At 40.6% G+C, this 26,364-nt stretch overlaps 2 protein-coding genes across 2 annotated transcripts in view; one reads left to right on the top strand and one right to left on the bottom strand.

Annotated features, from left to right (window-relative positions):
* The window catches only part of ATGRIP (Golgi-localized GRIP domain-containing protein), a 456,132-nt gene that overhangs the window by 397,549 nt on the left and 32,219 nt on the right, over positions 1 to 26,364 (top strand). Inside the window, exons 23-24 of the mRNA XM_089402096.1 lie at positions 23,751 to 23,822; positions 23,924 to 23,971. Of these exons, the coding sequence (XP_089258222.1) occupies positions 23,751 to 23,822; positions 23,924 to 23,971 (120 nt within the window). The remainder of the gene's footprint in view (positions 1 to 23,750; positions 23,823 to 23,923; positions 23,972 to 26,364) is intronic.
* On the bottom strand, positions 3,615 to 4,698 carry LOC149198655 (uncharacterized). Its single transcript, XM_089399298.1, has 2 exons — positions 4,545 to 4,698; positions 3,615 to 4,420 (listed from the first exon to the last, which is right to left on the bottom strand). The coding sequence occupies exons 1-2, from the start codon at positions 4,670 to 4,672 to the stop codon at positions 3,922 to 3,924; spliced, it is 627 nt and encodes a 208-aa protein (XP_089255424.1). The 5' UTR covers positions 4,673 to 4,698; the 3' UTR covers positions 3,615 to 3,921.

Raw genomic sequence — 26,364 nt, 5'->3', positions numbered from 1 at the left:
GGGACGTTTTTTGGAAGCGGGGACGCGAAAGCGTCATTTTCCAAAAATCTAGGAAGCAAAGCGTCTGCGGAAGCGTCTGCTATATATATATATATATATATTTATATTTATATTTTTGCATTTATACTCAAAACAAACATCCCAAATACCAAATTAGTTGTAGAAGACATGAAAACATGCATATTTTTGCATAAATCAAGATAGATATGGCATCCATGATTCCATTGTAGGTACTAGTATGTACGTCAACCATCTATATTCTAGCAATTACAAACATACATCAAATTTTAAATCATATTATAAAACATAAAACATTTAAGCATATTATAAAACATAAAACATTTAAGCATATTATAAAACATAAAACATAGAGCATATATGATTTATCTAGCAAGTGAGCAACTGTCAACATTTGTCATGTCCAAAATTCAAATGATAATGTTTACAAAATATGTCACTTGGTCACCGCCAAGACAAAAAAGGTTCAAATTCACAAGCCTACAAGTCTAATGATTAATCTATGACAAGTAGTAAATTGTGAATATATCTACTAATCTCTCCTCCTTCCACCACGAAGAGAATGTGGCAGTGGGCCTCCACATAGTGGCAATGAAGAAGATGCTGCTTGTGGAAGTTGTGGCAGTGGCACTGAAACTAGTGAAGACGAACCCCCTGCTGTTGGTGTTGAAACATGGAACCTAGGAACCAAGGGACTAGATGGGGGTGGGGGTGGCATATCAACATGATCATCATCATCCTGGAATCGCTCAAAAAATTCATGCAAAGAAAAAACACTAATTAACAAAAAAATTAAAAACATGAATTAGAGAAATGCTTTATAAGGAAAATTCATACCACAATGGACATACCTGGATAAGAGCATCCTCTAATTGCCCTAATCGCAACACTCCATCCTCCAAATTGGGCTCCTGTGGATTCTTGTCCCAAATCAACAGGTCTTTATTAGTCTTTGCATCTACACAGTAATGGGACAACAATTGCAAGTTGTAATGAACATAAACCAAGCTCTCTACCCGGTCTAAATTCAACCTGTTCCTTTTAACATTGTGGATGAAAGAATAAGAGCTCCAACACCTCTCTGTAGAAGAAGTGTTTACCACCTGTGATAGCACTCGCAATGCCAAAGTCTGTAGAAGTGGAGTAGCCCCTCCATGCATGTTCCACCACTCAAGAGAAGAAAAAGTCTCTCGATCTCTAATTGCATGCATGCTCCCAAATGGACCAGTGTTAAGCTTATAGTTGCTCAACTTTCTCCGTACCATGGCAGCCTCCTCCTCATCAGGGATTAATTTACTCAATGTAGCCATATATTTTTTGTGAACCTCTTGATCTTGGTGTGGTTTTCTCCTGCTTCCCCCCAGGTGCTGGTGTTGAAAGCCATGATGGATGATAGTATTTAGGTGTCAAAACATATGCTAATGCATGCAATGGAACATTTAGCATTTCCCATTGGTTTTCCACCTATGCACGAATATAATTGTACAAGGTGATATCTCTAGGCTCAACAATGTCTTTAATCTGCCTCAACATGCTATCCATTTGCTCATACACCTCCCCAATTATTGGTCGATCTGAATCTCCAAACTTGATCATGTAATAAATTGGTTTGGTGAATTGCAAAACATATTTAACTTGTGACCAAAAGTACATGTCAAGAATAGTGTCCTTGGCTGCATTAGCACCATCTCTGTCAGTGTTAATTTCATCCCATGTTTCAGCACACACCAAATTAGTTAAAGCTTGTCTCACCTTCACTCACTGCCTAAAGGTGAGGTAATAACTGGCAAATCTTGTCTTTGCAAGTTTAAGCAACTGCAAGTTGGAGTAAGTTCCATAGAAGTAGTTTACCCTTGTATGCCCTGTGATGAATTTAATGAGTTGCTTCCCTCTCCTATAAAGCTCAGTAATCCATCCACATTCTTTATGCTTCACAATATGATGCATCAAAAGGTTCAATGTCTGAACTAGGCACCCAGACCAAAAGATGTGTGGATGAGCATGCTCAGTAATTTTTCCTGCTGCCTTACAATTTGCTGCATTATCAGTGATCACTTGAACCAGATTATTCGCACCAACATCTTTGATTGATTGCAATAGCGGATCTGCAATGTTTTGTGCAAATGCACTGATGGAGGAGTCATGACATGTAATAAATACTGCACCACTAGCAGAAACACCAAGAACATTTATCAAATGTTGGTTTCTAATATTTGTCCACCCATCTGATATAATGGATACCCCAGAATCTACCCACTCATTTGAAAAATGTGTCAAAGCTCTTTAAACCTTAGCTTTTTCTCTTTCTAATAACACTGTTCTAGCTTTCTCATAGTTGGGGGCCTTGTATCCTTTTGGGGCTTCATTGATGGCCTTTACCATTTCATGCCAATAAGGAGAGCGAAGCACATTGAATGGTACACCGCAAGCACAAAGAAAACATACTATCTTTCCATCCACATCATCCCTCCTAGCAACATGAAGGAAATCCCCCATTGTTCTTCTACCTCCAGAGCTTCCAGAAGTACCATGAGGAGATGAGCTACCAAATCTAGAGGTTGCACTTGATTCAGAATGAGTTTTTTGTTTCTTGTTTTTTTGTTGTGCAACCTCCTCTATTTGGATGTATTTTCTTCTTTGTTCAGATGAAATGTTTGGGCAAATTTGTATCCCCACAGGACCCTTTTTATCATCACTGTCCAGCACCCGACAAAGATGCTTCTTCACACGGGTATATGAACCACTAAATGGTTTTCCTCCATGACAACCATGAGGGCACAAAAATTTGTAGCTTCCACCACCCTTCCCCCCTTCAAGTTTGGTCACATAGTTCCACAAGGGTGTTAATGCAACGTTCCCCTCAAGTGTTTCAGTTTCCCCTTCAGGTTCAACATCATCCCCTTCCTCTTCAAACCCTTCCTCCTCATCATACATTGGGTCACTGATATTGAGACCACTGTTCTCTTGTGCTTCTTCCCTCCTATTCCTACTCCCCCTTGCCATCATTAAAACCAAAAGTGGAATGAATATGATACATAGAAGCCAAAAGAACACCATCTTGGAATATGGATATAGGTGGTGGACAACCTGCAAGTAAACAAGCAGGTAGAAACAATGGGAAAGAGTAGGAGAGGGAGGAGAAAAATACAAAAAAAATGTCAAAAAAATAAGGGAGTTTGGGGTTTGCACTTACCTCTTTAGCTCTTGGAGATGAAGTCCTCCAAGCTCTTGCTCGAAGCTCCTCCTCCTTCTCCTAGCTCCTCCTCCTTCACTCCTCCAGGCTCTCCTCTCTTCTTCTCTCTTCTCTTCTCTTCTCCTCGCCTCTCTTCTCTTCTCCAACTCTCATAAACTCAAAGTGAGTAAATGAGGGATGAATGGTGGCTTTATTTCCTTCATTCCTCACCCTAACCTCACCCTAACCCAAGGTGAACCCAACCTCAATATGCAAACTCACCAAAAAAGAAAAAAATTGATTTTTTAGTAGCGCGGCACACTTTTCCGAAGCGTGTACAGAACAGTGTTGCACACATCGCGATCGGGATTTAATCGGCGCCGGGAAAAAAGCGGAAAAAATCGTTAAAATCGGGAAAAAATCGGAAAAAAGCGGGAAAAAATCGTTTGGCACAAAAATATTCATTTTTTTTCAATTTTTTTCAATTTTTTTAATATCTAAACCATCTACAACATAAAATAAATACATTGACACATAAATATGATAAAAAAACTAATATATAAGATGTTTAATATCATTTCTAGCGCTAAAATCACACATAACATTGAATCATGTCCTGAATAGTAAGTCCTGAGTCCCAAGTCCAACTCAGCCTCAAAATATCAACAAAAAATATGATAATGTATCTCATCATGTCATAATGTCATATACAATAAAATGAAAGTCTAATCCTATTGATTTCCTCTGCCCCTCTTGCGAGAAAATGGCACAACTTTCTCTTTCCCTCTAGATGTAGAAGCTGGTGCCTGTGGTGGTGGAAATGGCAGTGGAGTCTGACGTGCTCTAGAAGCTGAAGAACTAGTAGTAGCAGCTACAGGAGGCTGAGGTGGACGGAGACCACGTCCTCTACTGGTGGTAGTGGTAGCCCGGGTAGCCCGGGTAGGCGGTGTCACCTCCTCCTCCTGCTCCTCCAACTCCTCCTCCTCCTGCTCCTGCTCCTGCTCCTCCTCCTCCTCCTCCTCCCCCTCCTCCTCCTCCCCCTCATCCTGCACTAACCAATCCTCAGTGGGATCCATGAGAGGCCTCTCGGTCTCAACCCTCCATTCAGCAGTGGTGTCAATCCCATCCAATGAGATGGCTTCCGTATCAGGTGTCTTCTCTAGTTGTTTCACCCACAATCGAAGATTGTAGTAGACATAGACCATGTCATTAAGTCTATGGGACTCCAACCTGTACAAAGTTCATGAAATAATAAATTAATAATTAATATTATAAAAAAAATATTGTTTAAAACTTTAATGAATTCAAAAATTTATTTGGAAATTTGCAATATTTTAAATGTTTAAGTGTTAACCTATTGCGCTTCTTGTTGTGTATTTTTTCAAATACACTCCAATTGCGCTCACATCCCGAGGAGCTGCATGTTTGGCTGAGGATCCGCACGGCAAGATTTTGCAAAAGGGGTACTCTGCCACCATACATCTTCCACCATGCGTCTACAACAAAATTACAAAGAAAATTTTAAATAAACATAAGAAAAAAATGGAATTTGAAGAAACAATCAAATTTGAAACAAAGTTACAAAGTACATACTACAAACTAAAAAATACCTGGCATTTTAACCGTCCTATCAATGACAGCCATCTCAAAGCCAAATGTGCCAGCTGACAACTTATATTGCTCAATTTGTCTAGAGACCTCCATACGTTCTTCTGAAGTTCTCACCATCTTCTGGACACAGGTTAATAATCCTTCCACGACCTCAACATCAAAATTAAACCCACATGCATAAGAAAATGCAGGGTTCAGGAAAAGGCCAGCAGCATGAATGGGACGATGGAGTGTGTTGTTCCATCGCTCATCAATGACGTTCCATAGAAGGAGTTGTCTCTGGAACCCATCATCTCCCTTGTCATCATAGTAGGACCGAATGGCTTCTTTGGCCCTATCCATGGCTTCATACAAATAGCCCATTGCGGGCTTCTCACCATCAACCAACCGAAGAACCTTTACCAAAGGTTCTGTAACAGCGCACACCTCCTGCACTCCCGCCCAGAAGTCCTCCTGGTATGAAACTAGTCTGCAGACGGCCTCTCCTTCTGGTTTGCGGCTCATTGACGAAGCACGCCACTCCTCTGAAAGAAACATTCTCTTCAAATCCCACATAGAATTCAAGAGGGATTGAAGAGATATGAAACTCGTCGCAAACCGTGTAATGGCGGGGCGCACCAACTCTTTGTTGTTGGTGCATTTTCTCATCAAGCTAAGCACAGATGTGTGATTGTAAATAAATTTTGTGATGCTTTTTGATGAGTCAACAACCTCTTTGACAAAGGGAATTTTCCCAATGTCCTCTAACATCAAATCAATACAATGGGCAGCACAAGGTGTCCAAAATAAAGTAGGATGCCTGTCCATAAGCATTCTACCAGCAGCAACATAATTTGCAGCATTGTCCGTTATGACTTGGACAACATTTTCTGCACCCACCTCCAAAATAAACACATCCAGCAAATCACATAAAGTTTTTGCATCTTTGATTTGATGAGTTGCATCAACAGATTTGATAAACATAGTCCCCAAGGGACAACTAACCAAGAAGTTTATAAGGGTTCTCCCCTTTTGGTCAGTCCAACCATCTGACATAACAGTGCATCCTGTTTGTGCCCATGATGCCCTAAAATCCTCCAATCTTTGGGTGCAGTCACGCTTTTCATCTTGAAGAAGCCGGCCTCTGAAATCATGAAGAGAAGGGAGTTTGTACCCCGGGCCAACACTGGCAATAGCATCAAGAGTAGGTTGGAAAAATGGATTATTCCTTATAATGCTGAAAGGAATATCACTCCAGAGGAGAAATTTTGTCATCAACTTGTCAGCTTTTTCTTTTTCAGTTCTTTTTAGCATTGAACCAATAGTTGGTTGTGAACCAGGTGTGGTTCGAGGAACAAAATATGATGATGCAGCTACCGGATTGACTGACGCTGCAGTAGAACCTGTGCCACTTGGCCCACTTCCTTCAACTGACCTTTTTAGTTGCCTTTTGAGTTCTTCTTTGGCGTCTCTAGTGTGCTCTAATTCTCCCAATGCTCTCATGGCTTTTTGGATAATTTCAGCATTTGTCTTTAGACAGGGCCCCACATCACATCCAGGGATTTGTGCAAGGTGGAACTTCAACCTGTACACCCCCCCGAATATTTCCTTTCCACACAACTTGCAATACAAGTTTTGTCTATCATTCGGAGTTTTAGGGTCACCATATTCCCAGAAAGGATCCAATTTCCTTGGCATGTTTGTTTTTGAATTTTGAATTTGCAAACCTATGGAAAAATAAGGATTAGGAAATAGGAATTTAGGATTACATAAATGATAATAGTAAATACAAATTACAATTTAGCATTTGCAAAATTACAAGCTAATTATTTCCAAAATCCCAATTTCTAAACCCAAGTTACCCAACCAAATGCCAAAAAACAATGAAAAATAAAAAAAAATAAACAATGTTTAAAGAAAATGAGAAAATAAAAATCAAAAATTGGTTCTCATAGTCATAACAAATAACCCATCCCAAATCAATGAAAAATTTCCAAAAATTCTTTAAAAACAATGAAAAACAAAGTTTTTATAGAACCAAAACAAAAAAAATTAATCTACATACCTGGTTTATGGACAAATTGGCGATCTTGGCTTGGATTCCTCCTAAAATCGCTTCGATTCGCTCCCACAACCGACGGCAACCCTCTCCCTCTCTTCTTCTCCTTCTCCTCCGCGGCGGACTGCTGAATGAATTAAAAAAAAATCGTTTTTTCCATATAAAACCCCGCTGCCGCGCGCCCTCGCGATTTTAAGTGAAAAAATCGCGATTTTATCGAAAAAATCGCTATAAAAAAAAGGGGGCGATTTTTCGATAAAAATCGCGCTTTGAATCGGCGAAATTAAAAAATCGCGATTTTACGATTTAATCGCGATTTTATCGCGATGTGTGCAACACTGGTATAGAACCGTACGATTCAGCCTCCGAAGCATCGTACGAAACGCGCTTCGGAGATTCCGAAACACGTTTTGGAGGGACGCTTCCGGAATTTCCAGGAAGCGTCATTATCAATCTGAAATGCGTTTCGGAATTTCGGAATCGCGTTTCGGGAGGCGCTTCTTGGACGCATCCGTATGATACGTGCTTCGGGCATTAGATCGGGGGGGGGGGGACTTTTCCTGCAACATTGGGTATGTGCGCGAAATAGTTAGATATGGTTTGAAATACTCCCGAGAGGAGGACATCAGATTGAATGGGTTCACAGATGCAGATTGGGCAGGTAGTTCAGTAGACCGAAAAAGTCACTCGGGGTGCTGCTTCATTATTGGGTCAGGGATGATATATTGGTGCAACAAGAAGCAAAAAATCAGTAGCTTTGAGCTCAGTAGAAGCAACATATATGGCAGCGAACATATCTACGCGCGAAGCTATATGGCCCAGAAAATTGCTTGTGAGCTTGTTCAAAAAAAGGATGGAGGCGACCAAGGTTTACTGTGATAATCAGAGTTGTATCAAACTCTATGAGAATCCAGTATTTCATGATCGGTCGAAACACATCGATATCCGAGGTCACTTTATTAGAGAATGTGTTCAGCGTGGGCCAGTACAGCTACACTTTGTCCCCACAGGAGAGCAGGTAGCCAATATACTCATAAAGGCTCTTGGAAGAGCTAAGTTCACTTAGTTTAGAGAGCAGATGGATATGGTGGAAAATTCGTTTCAGTAGCAGCAGTAGTTTGTAGTGCAGGGACAGTTGGCACTGGCAGTGCCAGCAGCAGAACAAATGCATAAATTCAGAGGGAGTTGCAGTACGGATGCAGTGTTTACAGTGGCAGGGTCAGCAACAGTATAGATGCAGCATTTGCGCAAAGGGTGGTGGACAACATGACAAACATCAATAGCGTAGAGGGAGATGTTACAGAACAGAGTGATGCTTCAGCAAGTTGATTTGCTAAAGCACATTCCTTGCTAAGAGGGAGTGTTGATTTTTGGTAGCATCAAATGTGCTCTAAGTCTCAAAATTTGCAGGGAGGCTTAGACACATGCATTCTCCAATACCCATAAATCGTTTTGGGAAATTCTACATGGGGAAAATTTTATTAAAATAATTAATTATTTTTAATGGGACCCTAAGTCTAAACATAGGAAATAAAATAATTAATGGGTATTAATCTAAACTGTGGGTGAAACTTCTAGAAGAAGGCAAAGATCAAGTCAATATGATCCTAGCCATTGATTAGAATCTAATCTGGACCGTAGATTGATCAACGAAAGGATTATAAGAGGAGGCTTAATGGGCACTTGGAGAATATACTAGAGGCAGATACTCAGTTACCCAAGTAAGATCGATTTTCTCACTGGTCGAAGTTCAGCAAGAGAAAATCGAATCAGAGGGAGAGTTGCAGGTGAGAAAGGAAGAGAGAGGGCATCAACTTTTTTTGAGAGTGCAAGGCGGCAAGATGCAGAGCAGGAATAGGGTAACGCAGAAAGAGGCAGTGCAAAGGCAGTGGCAAATTGATGTAGAGCTTGCGTGGGAGGCTAAACCTTGGGCCAGTGTGAGAAGTTTGATGCAGAGTGGCACAAAAGGATTCTGGGGAAGAGGAGTACTTCACTTGGATCAGAAATTTGTCAGGAAGCGTTTGTAAAATTTCTCTTCTGTTTTGCTGGTTGTAATTTGTACATGAGAATTTGTTGAAGAATAATAAAGAAACCCTCATCTGTTGCACTAGTTTTCCCACATTGGGTTTTTCTAGGGACAATTGTCCAAAATAACTATGTGATTGTGATTGTATTTGTGCCAGTATTTTTTCCTTACATTTACTTTCTGCAATAGTTTAATTGTGAATGTTGTAGTAGAATATATTTTGATATTTGTTGTAAGAACATTGTGAATAACTTATTTATGAGATAATAAGTAGAAGAAATAATATTAATCACTGCAGTAGGATTTCTATTTAGAAATTTTCACAATATTTTCACCCTAGACAAAGGTTGGGAAAGGATCAAAGAAAGAATTTTCACTTGAAGATATGGTTTTGTACCTATGGGGTACTAGCCTTGGGGATGGCAGGGCAAGTTTTGATCCCAGAGCTAGGGCTTGGATTTTCTTCCAATTCCATTGTCAGAATGGTTTCAAAACTAGAAGAAAACTTGAGGAAAGGCCAGCACAGGAAACCGTAGGAGATCCAACTTTTTTGGTGGTTAGCTTGTCGGGAAATTGATGCCCTAAGTACCCCAACTTGGCTAGAATTGGAAGGAGGTGAAAGAATATGATTTTTAGTGACCACCCTTGGTAGATCAGAGCCTTAATCTTTGGAAGAATGGAATTGTTGATTTGGGGTAGCATCGGATGTGTTCTAGCCACGCAAATTGGTGGAGAGGCTAAAGCACATGAGATCTCCAATACCCAAAAATGGTTTTGGTAGAATCTAACCAGTTTGGGAGATCTTAAAATAATTAATATTTTTAATGAAGTCCCTAAGTCTAAACTTAGGGAAAATAAATTATTAATGTGAATTACATAAAACTGTCTTAGAATGGTCCAAAAGTCCTGGATCAAGCCAGATCTAATCTTAGTTGTCGATTAGGGACTTAATCTTGGCTGTTGAATTGTCAACAAGAAAAGTATAAGAGGAGGCTTGAGGTTCACTTGGAGAACACACCAGAGTGATCAGTCATTCCATTTTCTAGAGCGGGGTTTACTAAGAGAAATAGAATCAGTGATCAGAGTTGCAATGAGGGGCAGTGAGTATGAGGCAGAGATAGTGCCGGAAGACCAACGTAGAGGCAGAGAGGCAGACGCAGAGCTAGAGGGAGCCACATAGAGGCCAGCAGTGACTACGCAGAGGCTAGAAGGGCCTGTGTCATCCACGCAGAGGCTGCAGGAGTGGCGCAGAGAGCCAGAGAGGTTGCGCAAGGCCTCAGAGGGTTGACGCAGAGGCCAGGAGGGCTGATGCAGTGCTTCAGATTGTGCTAGAGAGGATTTCGTGGGGTAGACTTTCAGAACATCTGCGTCCAAAGAGGGGTATTACTGCCATATTTTTTATCTCTGTCACGGGAGCCAGTTTGGTACCCAATGTATTTAGAAAAGATGCTTAATAATAAAATCCCTCATAATTGCTACACCAGTTTTCCCAAGTTGGGTTTTTCCTGGGACGATTGTCCAAAAATAACGGTGTCCCTTGTGTGTTTGTGTATTTCTTTCAACGGTTGATCTGTAGATGGCTGAGACTGTATTGTGTTTATTTCAATGTTTATATGGTTAAATAACTTGTTATTAATTGAACAAGTAGGCGAAATAAACCAGAGAAAACAGATAAAATTTCTAATGGGTAATACTTAGAAATTTCAACGTGGTATTAGAGGGAGGTTGCAGATCACAGGAGAGCTGAAGGCGCCAACTGAATCAGAGAATTTGCAGTAGAAACAATTGTCCCGAGTGACAAAAGTTGTTCCTAGGCAGAAAGCAATAGAGAAGGGTTGACGGAAAAGGGCATGCGTCATCAGTTTGAGCCAGAGAGAGGCCAATGCAGAGGAAGAAAAAGGCAGAGGAGGCTCACGAAGAGCCACACAGAGACCAAGAGGGTTGATGCAGTTGGCCAAGGGAGAAAATCAACCTTCTCGGGATTGGGCAGAGCCTAGAGGCTTAGTTCTTCAGTTGCTGGGGTATAGGAAGCTGTGGGCAGATTGCGAGGAGTGAAGTTGGTCGGGTGCTGTTGCTGCCGAGACAAAACAAAGGTAAAGGGAGTCATTATTTGGAAGGTCAGGATCCTATCCGTTCTAGATAGACATTGCATCAAGGCCTTCTCCTTGAGAACCGTGGCTATCCTAGTCGACCCAACTGACAATGAAAGGTATGAAGATGCGATGGCCAAGGAGAAATGCATAATCCTTGATGGGGTCAAGGATCATGTGGTCCAGCGTATTGCCGAGAAGGAGACGACAAAGGAAATGTGGGATACCTTGAAGACATTGTATCAAGGCATTTCCATGCAGAGGAAGATGCTACTGGAGAATCAACTGCGGTCGTACCAGATGCAGAAGGGGGAGAAGATATATCACTTCCTTGGCAGGTTGCAGGAGATCCGGGACCATCTGACTTTCATAGGGGCCATGTCAGAGCAAGAGTTAATGGTGAGGACCGCCCTGAATGCAGTCTCCGAGGAGTGGGAGATGTTCGTCCAAAGCATTTTGGGCAAAGCGAGCCTTCCAGGATGGGAAGAATTGTGGGCAACTCTTTGTCAAGAAGAGATCAGATGGCTGACCAAGACGGGAAGTAGTAGCAAAAGAGCCCGGGTCAAGAAAGAGGAGGAAGAGGATGCAGCTCTGGCATCTGTGGGGAAGTAGGAGAAGAGGAAGAAAAAGGTCCTCTCCAAGATAAAGTGGTTGAACTGTGGGGAACTGGGGCATTATGCGAACCAGTGTCCGAGGAAGAAGAATAAGAGAGAGGCATCTGAGTCCAAGGTAGCGCCAGCGAAGGCGGAAAGGAGGTAGAGAATGATGACGATTGTGCCATGAGTGCTCATGTACCTCTGGAGAAGAGGTGGGGAGACATGGAGCTATAGTCAGGAGGACTACAGACAATGAGGGGCAGGATCCTTGAGGTACCCAAACTATTGGATCAGATCCAGCGACGGGAGCCCCGAAGAGACAGTAGCAGGATGGCGAATGTCGGTAGAAACAGATGCAGATGGAGCGGCAAAGAGTGCTATAGTGAAGTAGTCCTTGGTAGCGAAGAGAGGGTTGCAACAGTGCGAGAGGCACTGAGAAGGTTGCAGCAGTGCGAGAGGCACAAAGAAGGTTGCAACAGTGTAGGATGGCACAGAGAGGTTTGCAGCGATGCGAGAGGCACATAGTAGTTGCAGTAGTGCAGAGATAGCAAAAGGAGCACGATTTAGTGACAAAGAGAGCTTAAGCATCAGGAGGGTTTCTAGCCTGACAAGGATGTCAGTAGTTGGGTGTATTCGTTACTTCTCAATAATTGAGTTGCAGTGCAATAGCAGTAGTAGTAGCATGACGCAACATGATGAGAGAGAACTACAGTGTAGATGTAGTTTTGAGAGAAAGGACCAACAACAACACAGATGCAGAGGGAGCTGCTGTATAGATATAGCAGTGGTAGCGACAGAGCCATGAGCAGTAGTATAGGATGCAACAGTGCAAAGGATGTTGGGCGAGGAGGCCTAGCATCAATATAGGTACTGGTGTCGTATAATCAGGGTGATGCTCAGTGGCAGAGTATTACCCGAGCTTAGTCCTTGCTAAGAGGGGGTGTTGATTTGGGGTAGCATCGGATGTGCTCTAGCAACGAAAATTGGTGGAGAGGCTAAAGCACATGAGATCTCCAATACCCAGAAATGGTTTTGGCAGAATCTAACTAGTTTGGGAGATAATAAAATAATTAATATTTTTAATGAAGTCCCTAAGTCTAAACTTAGGGAAAATAAAATATTAATGTTAATTAATATAAAACTGAGTTAGAATGGTCCAAAAGTCATGGATCAAGCCAAATCTAATCTTAGCTGTCAATTAGGGACTTAATCTCGACCTTTGAATTGTTAATGAGAAGAGTATAAGAGGAGGCTTGAGGGTCACTTGGAGAACACACTAGAGTGATCAATCATTCGATTTTCTAGAGCAGGGTTTACTAGAGAAATAAAATCTGTGATCAAAGTTGCAGTGAGGGGTAGTGAGTATGAGGCAGAGATAGTTGCGGAAGACCAGCACAGAGGCAGAGAGGTAGACACAGTGCCAAAGGGAACCACTCAGAGGCCAGCAGTGACTGTGCAGAGGCCAGAAGAGCTTGTGTCATCCACGCAGAGGCTGCAGGTGTGATGCAGAGAGCCAGAGAGGCTTTGCAAGGCCTCAGAGGGTTGACGCAGAGGCCAAGTTAGTTGACGTAGTGCTACAGATTGTGTTCGAGAGGATTTCGTGGGGCAAACTTTTAGAATATCTGCTTCGGAAGAGGGGTATTATTGCCAAATTTTTTATCTCTGTCGGGTGAGCCAGTTTGGCACCCAATGTACTCAGAAAAGCTTATTAATAATAAAAACCCTTAGAACTGCTGCACTGGTTTTCCCAAGTTGGGTTTTTCCTCGGACAATTGTCCAAAAATAACGGTGTCCCTTTTGTGTTTGTCTATTTCTTTCAACTGTTGATCTGTAGATGGTTGAGACTGCATTTTGTTTATTTCAGTGTTTATATGTTTAAATAACTTGCTAGTAATTAAACAAGTAGGTGAAAAAAACCAGAGAATACAGATAAAATTTCTAACGGGTAATACTTAGAAATTTCAACAGGAATCTATGATGAATATGAGTAGGATTTCTTGGTTCCCAGTCAAGGAGGCCTCAAGATCACTTTGCTAGCCTTTCTAGGTCAAGAAGAAGCAACCTTGCAGCTTTTATCCTTTGATGTGCAAAAGGAATGGCTTATCAAGGGAAAATTCATTAATAGAATTACCCCTAGGAGATTTCGCTCATATGACATGGCCCATACATTGAGAGATGCTATAATAGATGCAAATTCCACAATTTTAAGCAGTAAATGCATGCAACAGTTAGCCCTAGAATAGTGAAAATCCCAGTCCAACGTATATAACAAATTTAAACATGAATAACATTAAAAAGCATGTACTTACATGTAACAGAGTATATCCAACCATTCACAATTGACAAGAGAGAAGCTCCAAGAGAAGATAAACCAAAATCCACACATCAAAACTCATCCATAAAGCTCCAATTCATCCTCTAGAAAAAGTGTGAAAATCTCAAGAGAGATAAAAGATCCAAACCAAAGTGATGATGAGCAAATGAGCTCATCTCTCTTGTATTTATACACCACTTAGGAGTTCGAATTAGCCTCCTTGGCCTACATAAGCCCTAAAAATAAAATAATGTTTTAATAATTCAACTTTTGGTGACAAACCCACCAAACTAGCTCATAAATGAAAAAGTAACCCTCTCAAGAGGTCAAATAATAATCTATGCATGTCGTAGGGCCCTCTAAGAGGCCTAATGAGGTCCATGGGTGCCACAATGATGAGTAGGACTCTCAAAAGCAATGGATAAGGGGTTGGCCCTTTGTAATAACATGTGGTTCTCCAAATGACATGTGGGGGCACACAAGTGTTCTCATGGGTCTCCAAACAAATCGAAGATGCCTATAGATCACCTGCAAGGGCTAGGATGATGATATAGGTGATGCTACATCATTGTGGAAATCCTGGATCATCTGCCAAGTGTATGGTCCAAATCTGGGGTCAGTTAGGCATGATGGATTAGGTGTATCTTCCATGTCCAATAAGTGAACAACGAGCAATCTCTGAATGGTTGTGGGGATCCTTGGAGTGTTGTCTGTTGTTGTGGAGACCCATGGCTTTCAACGCACACCCTACATGTGCCAATGTAGCCCTCTTGAGGATTAGGACCTCGTATAGGTAGACTAAACTCAAAATGGAGACCATCTACAATCTTGCATAAGATCCAATGCGTCCCTTATCCTTCCAGCACAACAAGTCATTAGAGAAATCGAGTAAATGAGCTTACCAATAATGGACCACAGGTGGTGACTTCATAATGGCCTGCCCTTCCATAATGGGCTTCGGGATGTGCCAATGTCTCCTAAACTCCAAATGGGATTAACCAATAATCCTATTAGGTGATTTCTACTTCTAAACGGGATAAAGAAAGAAGAAAATTATTTCAACGTCCACGAGGCTAAATATATCTTATGGGACAGATTGCTTCATCATCTGGTTGATGTGTTCAACCCTTTCCCTTTGGAGCCTCACAATAAACGCTGCCAGCTTCTCGACAAACCCCTCGCTAATTAGATTATCCCAAGAGCTAGCTAAAACAATAGCTACATAACTTTCTTTGTTGTCTTTGAAGGCCTCGCATTCTAAAATGAAATGCTTTTTTGTTTCCATTTTTTTGGAAGAACAAAAAATACACTCTTTCCTCCCACTCTTCTTTCGGCCTTTTCCAGCGCCTTGTTTCACAATGGAGTTGATGAGAATTAGTCTTCTCTGAGCAATAAGAATTTTGGCTCTCCAAGAAATATTGGCTTCAATAAAATATTTGTTGAAGTCAATTCCGAGGTATTTGTAATCCGCAACTTCTTCTAGAATGTTGCCTTCAAAGTAGAACTTACGCTGGTTATGTTTTCTTTTTAAGAGAAAACCACTACTTTTGTTTTGCTAATATTAATATGTTTCATTAGTCTAGCAGCAACAGGGGCAACAATGAGGACAGGCAGGAGGATAGACACTTGGATCAAGTACAATGACCAGTACCAGTATTTCCTTAGAAGAAGGAAATCCAGATAGTTCTCAGCAGATGGAACGACAGGACCATGAGGAGGAGGTGATTGAGCCTCCCACCACCAGTGGTAGAACCAACAAGGAAGTACTGAAGAAGCTGAGGGGTGCAAAAGAGTTTGTTGGAGCTCCTAGAACCGAGAATAGGCAGCGTAGACAGCCTGATAGATACCATGCCTTGGTAGCATTGGTTGAAGAACCCTCTAGCTTTCAGGAAGCTGTTCAACACCGAGTTTGGGTGGATGCCATGGTAGAAGAGTATAGTTCTATCATGACGAATGATGTTTGGGAAGTAGTATCTAGACCAGAGGATAGATTAGTTGTAGGATCAAGGTGGATCTACAAGATCAAGAATGTTGCAGATGGCAATATAGAGAAGTACAAGGCAAAGTTTGTGGCAAAGGGGTATGCACAGAAAGAAAGAATAAACTATGAAGAAACCTTCACTCCAGTAGCTCGATATACCTCTATCAGATCCGTTATATCCCTAGCAGCTCAAATGGGATGGGAGATTCACTAGATGGATGTCAAGACAACATTCTTGAACAGGGTGATAGAAGAAGAGGTGTATATAGAACAACCTGAAGGCTTTGAAACTCATGAAAAGAGAACTCATGTATGCAGATTAAAGAAAACCGTGTATGGGCTTAAGTAGGCACCCAGAGCATGGTATGGTCGGATTGATAGTTAGTTACTTGTAGCAGTTTGGATTCGTCAAGAGTGACGCTGATCCCAATTTCTACTATTTAATGGTAGAGAATGAGCCACTTATTTTGGTATTATATCTGGATGACTTGTTTTTAACAGGGTCATCTAGGCTCATACGTGACTGCAAGAAGAATCTTGAAGCAGAATTCGACATGAAGGATATGGGGTTGATGCATTATTTTCTAGGGTTGGAAGTCTGGGAAAAGAATGGGGAGATCTTCCTTGGGCAAGGAAGATATGCTACAAAATTTTTGAAGAGATTCAGAATGCAAGATTGTCGACCCATGGCTACTCCCATGATCACCAACTAGAAGAAAATAGATGCATCAGGAGGCAAGGAGGTGGACCCCCCTTGTACAGACAACTCATTAGGTTGCTCATGTATATGGTCAACACTAGGCCAGACATTTGCTTCGTTGTCAACACCCTTAGTCTGTTCATGGTGGAATTGAAAAGGGTGCATTGGGTAGCAGCTAGGCACATTCTGAGGTATCTGTGTGGAACAATGGGATATGGGTTGAAATACTCCCTAGGGGATGGCATCAGATTGAATGGATTCACAGATGCAGATTGGACAGATAGTTCAGTAGACCGGAAAAGTACCTCTGGGTACTGCTTCAGTGTTGGATCAGGAATTATCTCTTGGTGCAGCAAGAAGCAGAAGTCAAGAAGTTGAATATATGGTAGCTAGCACAACTACGTGCGAAGCTATATGGCTTAGAAAACTGCTTCTAAGTTTGTTCAGAAAAAGGATGGAAGCGACCAGGATTTACTGCGATAATCAAAGTTGTATCAAACTCTCTGAGAATCCAGTATTTCATGATCAGTCAAAACACATTGATATCATATGTCACTTTATCTGAGACCGTGTTCAACGTGGGTAGTACAACTATAGTATGTCCCCACATGAGATTAGGTAGCAAGCATACTCACAAAGGCTTTAGGAAGAGCTAAGTTGATTCAGTTTAGAGAGCAGATGGGTATGGTAGAGAATCCGTTTTAGTAGCAGAAACAAGTAATTTCTTAGTTACAATAGCAAGGAATGAGAGAGAGTTGTAGTACAAATGCAGTGTTGGCAGTGGCAGGGTCAGCAGCAGTACAGATGCCGCATTTGAGCAGTATTGGTGGCTAGAGATGTCAGATATCAGCAGTGCAGAGGGAGATGTTACAGAACACAGTGATGCTTCCGCAGGTCGCATTGCTAGAGCACATTCATCGCTAAGAGGAAGTGTTGATTTCTAGTAGCATCGGATGTGGTTTAAGTATCAAATTTTGCAGGGAGGCTTAGACATATGTATTCCACAATACCCATAAATCATTTTGGGAAATTCCACCCAGAGACAATTTTATTAAAATAATTAATTATTTTTAATGGGACCCTAAATCTAAACTTGAGAAATTAAAATAATTAATGGGTATTAATCTAAACTGTGGGTGTAACTTCTAGAAGAAGACGAAGATATAGTCCAAATGATAGATCCATTGATTAGAATCTAATCTGGGCCGTTGGTTCTCAACTGGAAGATTATAAGAAGGGCATAGAGGGGCATTTGGAAATTACAGTAGAGGCAGATACTTAGTTACCCGAGTAAGATCAATTTTCTAATTGGTCGAAGTTCGGCAAGAGAAAATTGAATTAGAGGGAGAGTTGCAGGTGAGAAGGAAAGAGAGGGTATCAACATCAGTCTGAAGCTTAGGAGCAGAAGATGTAGAGCAGAGAGAGGACAACGCAGAAGTTGTGACATAGAGGAGGGACAATGCAGAGATAGTGTGAACATTCTCACGCAGGGGCTTACGCAGTGAGATGTGGAAGGGGTAGCATGTCCTCTCTCGGATCAGAGACTCATGAAGAAGTGTCTGTAAAATTTCTCACAGAGAATCCTCTTCCATTCTGCTGGTTGTATCTTGTACATGAGATTTTTGCTAAAGAATAATAAAGAAACTCTTTCTGCTCCACCGTTTTCCCACATTGGGTTTTTCTAGGACAATTGTCCAAAAGTAATTGTCATCATGGTTATAATTGTGTTAGTATTTTTCTTTGCATTCACTTTTCGCAGTATTTTAATTATGAAGGTTGTAGTAGAATTTATTTCAATATTTGTTGTAGAAACACTCTAAATAACTTATTTTTGAGTTAATAAGTAGAAGAAATAATATTAATCACTACAGTTAGATTTCTATTTAGAAATTTTCACACACCTTTGCCTAGTCAGCCCCACAAATGTACCATGCACTTGGTTGTTGACCCAAGACTTGTAGGATGATGTGGCATCACCTACACCATCATCAGAGCCCTTACAAATGATCTACAGGCATCTTCGACTCATTTGGAGACTCATGAGGTTATTATTATGCCCCCACACCCACTGGGAGCACTGCAGGTTTATTGTTTGGAGAACAAGGGGCCACCCCCTTGTCCATCAATTTTGAGGGTCATATTTTTCATTGAGGCACCTGTGGACCTCATCAGACCTCTTGGAGGGCCTTGCGACATGTATTATTTATCATTTGACGTCCTAGGAGGCTAATTATTTTTTTTGTGAGCTAGTTTGGTGGGCTTACCAAAAGTTAGGTTATTAGCACCTAAGTTGCATGAAACGGGGAAACGGGTACGAGTTTTTGAAATGGGCATGGGTACGAAACGTGACCTCCCCAAATTTTGGAAACGGGGAAATGCAATATATATATATATATATATATATATATATATATACATATTAGGACATTTAAGAAATATGTGCAATCATAAAGCATATATGATACATTCTAATTCATTGCATTATGGTTAAATTGTCAGTTGTCATTGCATAAACTATAAGTCTCTAAATTTACATCACATTTACTCATGAATGATCACATAATGAAAATAGAAATATCAAAAATCAGCCACGAGAAATTTCTAATTTCTTGTCTCGTGCTTGATTGGGAGTCTTCTCCTACATAGTCGAACGACCTTAGTGCTCTTGATTAAGTACAAGTTCCATACCCTAGTACCCTACGTGCTCTTGATTATTGGGAGTCTCCCCTGCATAGAGGGCTTGGTTCTCTTGATTAAATACAAGTTCTATACCCTATTACATGACAAAATCCAATGGAAACATTGTAATCCCCCCAATCTTGAAATCCTGGAAAACAAAAGTTTGCTGGATTTTGAGTGAGATCTAAAACTCTACTTTCTCCATATGAAATCCAATGAGGTCGAAACTACTCTCAAACATCCTGAGTCATTTCATGGTAATGTTAAAAATTTAAGTAAAAGGATGAAAATGAAAAATAAAGGAGAATGTAACATTACCATGAACTGCATATCAACACTAGGGCCATAAGCTTGAACATTAGATTGCCCCACTCAGAAAATCCTCTTTTTTATAACTTGAGAGGCATCCAGAAGATATTTTAGTCGCCCAATAAAAAATTAGAAGCGAAAACATAAAAAAAATACAAGAAAAAGTCAAGCTAGAAGAGGAAACTCCATCATACGGCGTGGAAACGCGTTTCCGGCCATACTGGCCTCGTTTTCTCCTCGAGAAACGGGTCAGTATGGCCGGAAACGCGTTTCCAGGCAATACGGTACGAGTTTCCTCATTTTCGTTTGGTTTCCGGCCAGAAACGGACCCTTCTCTAACGTTTCCTGCAACTTAGATTAGCATATTATTTTATTTTTGGGGCTTATGTAGGCATAGGAGACTAATTCAGACTCCTCATTAGTGTATAAATACAAGTGAGATGAGTTCATTTGTTCATCATCAATTTCGATTGGATCTCTCTTTTCTCTTGTGAATTTCACACCTTTTCTTGGATGATGAATTGGAGCTTTATGGATGAATTTTGATGTTTGGATTTGGTTTATCTTATCTTGGAGCTTCTCTATTGTCAGATTGTTGATGGTTAGATATGTTCTATTACATGTAAGTACATGCTTTTAATGCTTTTCTTATTTTACTTTGTCATATACACTGGATTGGGAATTTCACTACTTTTAGGGCTAATTGTTGCATGCATTTACTGCTTAAATTGTGTAATATTGTCTCTATATAACATCTCTTAATGTATGGGCCATGTAATTTTGAATGAAATTTCCTAGGGATAATTCTATCAATGAATTCATCTTGATAAGCCATCCCTCTTTGCAAGTCGAAGTATAAAGCTGTAAGGTTCCCTCCCTTTGCCCTACAAGGCAAGTGAAGTAGTCTTAAGGCCTCCTTGATCAAGAAATAAGGTCCTCATTCACTTTTATCCAAGATTCCATTCTCCCAAGACTAAGGCACTAATCTACCAAGAGGTGATCCAATGTTGCACGAAGCGGGAGCGAAGCGGAAGCGCGGAAGCGTCATTTTCCAAAAATCTAGGAAGCGAAGCGTCCGCGGAAGCGTCTGCTATATATATATATATATTTTTTTTTTTTTTGCATTTATACTCAAAACAAACATCCCAAATAGCAAATTAATTGTAGAAGACATGAAAACATGCATATTTTTGCATAAATCAAGATAGATATGGCATCCATTGTACATTAATGATTAATTATTCGAGCATCAACCATTTAGAATCTAGATTCTTCTCCTCTTGTCTAGCCTTTGCCTCTACCTCGATTGTCTAGGGATATTAGTCAACATTGCCCAATTTTGATCAAACTACCTAACTCAAGACTTAAAATATGGTAGAAAAAGCTTAAGATGCTTGATCGATGATTTTGACTTGATTGAAAGGTAATTTTTTGCTAAGGGCGTGCCACAAACAAAGGAGTTCAACAATTAACACCACCAACACTAGGTACATATAGGGCTTGGTGCTCTTGATTAAATGCTAATCGCATACCTTCATACTTGATATAATCTAATGAAATGCCACAATCCCATTGATCCTGAATTCCTGAAAACTATTAAGTCTGCTGAATTTTGAATAGGATATGAAATTCTATTTTCTCCATATGAAGTCCAATGAGGCTGGAACCACTCTCAAACATCCTGAGTCATTTCATGGTAATGTTAAAAATTTAAGTAAAAGGATGAAAATGAAAAATAAAGGAGAATGTCACTTTTACTTTAAGAATTTAACATTACCATGAGGGAGCATCTGCTATATTTATATTTTTTTTTTGCCTTCATTCGTCACCCTAACCCAAGGTGGACCCACCCCCAACAAGCAAACTCACCAAAAATAAAAATAAAAATTGAAAAAAAAAACGATTTTCTAAACGCTTTTCCGGAAGCTTTTCCAGAAGCGTACGGAAAGCGTACGGAAGCGTACGCTTCCCCCTCCGAAGCGCCACGCTTCCGACGCCCGAAGCGCCGTACGAAGCGCGCTTCGGCGCTTCGGAAGCGCCACGCTTCCGAAAAGTCCAGGAAGCGGCAAAAAATGCCGAAGCGGTGCTTCCGAATTCGGAAGCGCCGCTTCCGACCAAGCTTCCTAGGCGCTTCTGTACGGGACGCGCTTCGGGGCTTGGAACCGTGGGGGGGGGGGGCGCTTCGTGCAACACTGAGGTGATCACTCAAAAATCAACTCTTTTTCACCTTCTTCTAGGTCTAGCCAAGTTGGGTCACCTAGGGCATCACTTTCCCGACAAAGTAGCCCTCCGAAAAATTCGATCTCCTATCCTCTCTTGCACTAGTGTGTCCTCAAGGCCTCCTCGAATTTTGAAGCCATTTTGACAGTGGAGTGGTGAGATAACCCAAGCCCTAGCTCCAAGATCAAACTTTTCCTTGACATCCCCAAGGCTAGTGCCTCATAGGATCAATTTGACACCTTTAAGTGAAAATTCTTGCTTTGATCCTTTCCCCCTCCTTGTTTGGGTTAAGAACATCATTGGTTACTAAGTTCTTCCCCTTTAATCTAGGTTGTGTCCACTTGGTCTCGTATAGTCCCGCACCTTTGAAAAGTCAAATTTTCAAGAACCATTCAGGAAGTCAAGTTCAATAAGGATTTTAGGATTTGGAAACAGTTTCATAAGGCATAATCCTCTAAACCTAACCCTCAAGTCCTCATCTCCTTCTCCTAGAAATATTTGTACCTTGCTTGACAAGCAAGAAAATTCTATCCTTGAAAACCCTTCCAAGAAAAGGATTATAAGGGTCACCTCATATCCATTGGTCGTTTTATCCTTTCAAGTGACCTCCTATATATATCAAGTCTCCTCCCATCAGTGAAAGTCCGTAAAGAGTAGGGAGTCTTAGCTGAGGTGACAGTGGGCTAAGCCTCTTTCGTTACCCTTGGATCTAGCAGTTGCCCTTTAGAAATGCCTTTTAGGACCCCTGCTAGTTTGAGCGGTAACACTTCCTGAGCAAGAAATCCATATAATTGAGTCTTTCTTTTGAATAAGCCTTACGAATCACTCCTTTCCCTCTCATTGTTCCATCCATCCAATGATTCCCCTTTATACTAGGTTTCCTCCCATCGGTGAAAGTTCGTAAAGAGCAAGGAGCTTTAGCTGAGGTGACAATGGCTATTGCTCCATTGTTGCCCTTGATCTAGTAGTTGCTCTATAGGATCCCCTCCTAGGACCCCTGCAGTTTAAGCGGGAACAAGGTTTTCCTTGTGTATTTTTCCACATGCTTATTTTTGTATTTGGAAATCATTGTTGCAGGTTATGAATGCCTTGCAATGAACCATGTGTCATTGGATAGAACAATGTGAGGATTTATCCCTCTTATTTCTATTGTTATTATGTTAAACTTTATTATAATAAACCAAATTTTTGCTAGATTAGCATAACCTCACATTAATGACAAAAACTTAAATATAGCACGTATAGCCTTCCAAGGTAATTTTCTGCTATATAATCAGCAAGCTAAAGCTGATTTGTGGCATGCATAGCAGCCCCTATTGCCTTACATTCCCATGCACTTGCGCTCTTTGATCTGTAATCCCATGATTCCGTTTGTCCAAGGTGTGATTAGGCACTTAGTCTTGGGCTTTCTACTTCCTTTACCACACAATTCATTAATCCATGCATTTTGTTAAGGCTTACTCCCCAAAAAAGGTATCACCTTATGCCTCCACTCCATAGCCTTAGCAATGCTATCTCTAGGGAAGACTCCCTTTAGTTGGAGAAGAACTGACTAAAAGTGTGTGGATGAGTCACTGTGGTGACAATAGGTAGCCTTCCTGACTGCACAAAACTAACCCGTTGATGCTTGGGACCTATGTCACAGGGAGGTGCTAGATTTTGTTGTAATGGATCACATTAATTTAGTTATCTCATATTGCTTTGCTTAATTACTGTTATTACAGTATATGCATGTTTTCAATCTTTGGAAAAGATAATGGTACCATGCAAGGATGTATATTGTGTCTGTATTTGTACTCTAAAACTGTGTCTTGCTAATACTTTCTTCACTGTACTCAGAAAGCTTGGGGTGAAAGTTCTTATTCTTATTATGGTGATATGGTGTCCAAAAAAATTATTATCAGTTTATCACTATGAGTTGTAAGGAGTTTACTATAAATACACTGCCTTGAGAAAATATTATAAAATAATATTTATTTCCTTTCAACACCTGCAGGTCCTGGCTAGGCAACAAGCTCAAAGGGAGGAAGAGCTTGCGCAGCGTCAGCGACATATTGAAGCCCTTCAAGTAAATTTATTATGCTCCATTGTTTCTTAAGGTTGAACAGTGTTTGTAAATGTGTGGCATGTGTGTCTCTTTTTATAAAAAGTTTGGTTGGTTTTGGACAGGAAGAGATTGCAGAGCTTGAGCGTGAGAATCGTCTCCACCATCAACAGGTAAGAAGTGCAGATTTTCAATGACAATTTCCAGAAATGGCTGATAATGAATATTGTAGGTCCAAGTCCATGCATATGAAGTTATTTGGTCAAAGGTTGACATTATCCAAAGAAAATAAGCTGGAAATTCAATATTGTTTTGTTAACCTGTGAGTCGTGACCTCTGCTTTCTTTTAGTCGATCAGCACAGCACTGCATGTGTCTGTTTCAAAAATCTTAGTTAGAGATTTCAATTTATATTGTTGAGCCTGAAGTTCATTGCTGACTCAAATGCATCGTGTTTATATTCTCTCTCTTCTTTGCCTGAAAACATTTTGTTGCTGTATTGACAAAGGTTTCAATTTGTATGTTTCGATAACCAACTGCATCCCATCTCTCAGGCCAAGTGGTAACTCCTCAAAACAAAATCTGTGTATTCATTTAGATTGCTCATAGTTATATACATGAGGGAGTGACTATTGGGTTTCATCTTCCAATGACTTTTCCTTTTCTATTATTTATTATTTACATTATTTACCACTGTTCAGCCAATCCCCATGATTAGGTGTCAACATTCCCCCCCTTAATCTGAAGGGATGTTGGTGAGGTCAAGCATCGTTTTGAATCTTTCAGCTTTTCTCTTCCAAGTGCTTTGGTGAAGATGTTTGCAATCTGCTCATTAGTGGAACAATGGCATAGATAGATTGTCTTGGCCTCAACATGATGTCGAATCATATGGTATTTTGTATTGATGTGCTTCGTTCGATCATGGAACTTTGGGTTCTTGGACAACTTTATTGCAGAGGTGTTGTCAATCATGAGTGGAGTCGAATGTACTTGTGTTACCTACAAATCTTCCAAGATTTTCCTGAGCCACACAATTTCTTTTTTTGCCTCAGCTGCTTTCACATATTTTGCCTCTATTGTAGAATCTGCTGGAACTGATTGTTTGCGTGATCTCCAGGAGACAACTCCTGATCCAAGACTCATAGCATAACTAGAAGTAGATACCCCATTTTCTTTGTCTCCATCGAAGTCTGAATCAGAGTATCCAATCAAGCTGAAGTTACCCACCTATGTATACTTGAGTCCAAAGTCTTGAGTTCCCTTCAAGTACTTCGGAACTCTTTTTGCAACAGACCAATATCCCTCACAAGGCTTTTGCATAAACCTGGAGAGGATTCCAACAACAAACGAAATTTCTGGTCTGGTAATAGTCAGGTAGTTGAGACTTCCTACAAGCTGTCTATACTTTGTTGCATCCTCAAATTCTTTTCCTTCAATGGATGTGAGCTTTAAGTTTTGTTCCATTGGAGTAGTTAGAGGATTGCATTCAACCATGCCAAACTTGTTCAATAGATCCCCAATGTACTTCTTTTGAGAAAGGAATATAGACTTCGGATGTTGAGTTATTTCAATACCAAGATATTAATGAAAATAGCCCAAATCAGTCATTTCAAAACTTTTCCTCAATTCCTTCTTTATGGAATCATGGATGCAATGTAGCTCTCATTGTTCCTTGTCATCAAAAGATCATCTAGATATACCACAAGATATACAATTTTTTTGCCAACTTTCTTGACAAACAAAGTTGCATGATCAAGGTCATAATGTTTGAAATTGAGTTTCAGAAGATGCTTAGTTAATTTTTCATACTAGGCTCACGGTGCTTGTTTGAGGCCATACAAGGATTTCATAAGGCTGGGACATAAAAAACATTTTCTTTTAGATTTCCATTCAAGAAAGCAGTTTTTACATCCTTTTGATGGACTTTCCAACCATTCTAAACTACTAGGGCAAAGAGTATCTGGATGGTAGCCCACTTTGTTGTGGGGGCAAAAATCTCCTCATAATCGATCCTTTCCTTCTGTGCAAAACCTTTTGCCACAAGCCTAGCTTTGTGCTTGTCAAGTGAGTCATCTGCTTTATACTTGTTCTTGTAGACCCACTTGCAGCTAATCGGTTTGGTTCCTAATGGAGGATCAACCAGCTTCCAAGTGCCATTCTTTATCAAGGCATCATACACCTTTCGCATCACTTCTTTCCATTCATCATGAGAAGCGGCTTCTCTAAAGGAAGTTGTTCAAAATCTGTAGACAAATTCAATTCACAATCATAAGAAACATCCATATCAATAGGTGAATCAGAGTCATCTACATCACCTCCATTTTGCCTGATTGAATTTCTTGTTCTTGTCTTTCCAACCTCATTAGGATGAACACTTTCAAGTGTCTTTGTCAGCCACTTTGGGGGACCTTTCTGAGATGGTCCAGGCTGCTTAGTTGATTGAGTTGGGACTGAATCAAGATTGAGTTTCCCAATTTTGTCAATCATATCACTCAAGGTATCATTAGTGGTTGGAATTTCTTGTGGGGGAGAGAGTGCTTCAGAAGAAGATTTCACAGATTGATCCA

Source organism: Pinus tabuliformis, chromosome 2_1, assembly GCF_031772625.1.
Source record: "Pinus tabuliformis cultivar Carrire ecotype Pingquan chromosome 2_1, CPIR1, whole genome shotgun sequence".
Classification (NCBI taxonomy): domain Eukaryota; kingdom Viridiplantae; phylum Streptophyta; class Pinopsida; order Pinales; family Pinaceae; genus Pinus; species Pinus tabuliformis.
The sequence above is the reverse complement of the archived record's forward strand: the minus strand, read 5'-3'. Positions and strand labels throughout refer to the sequence as shown.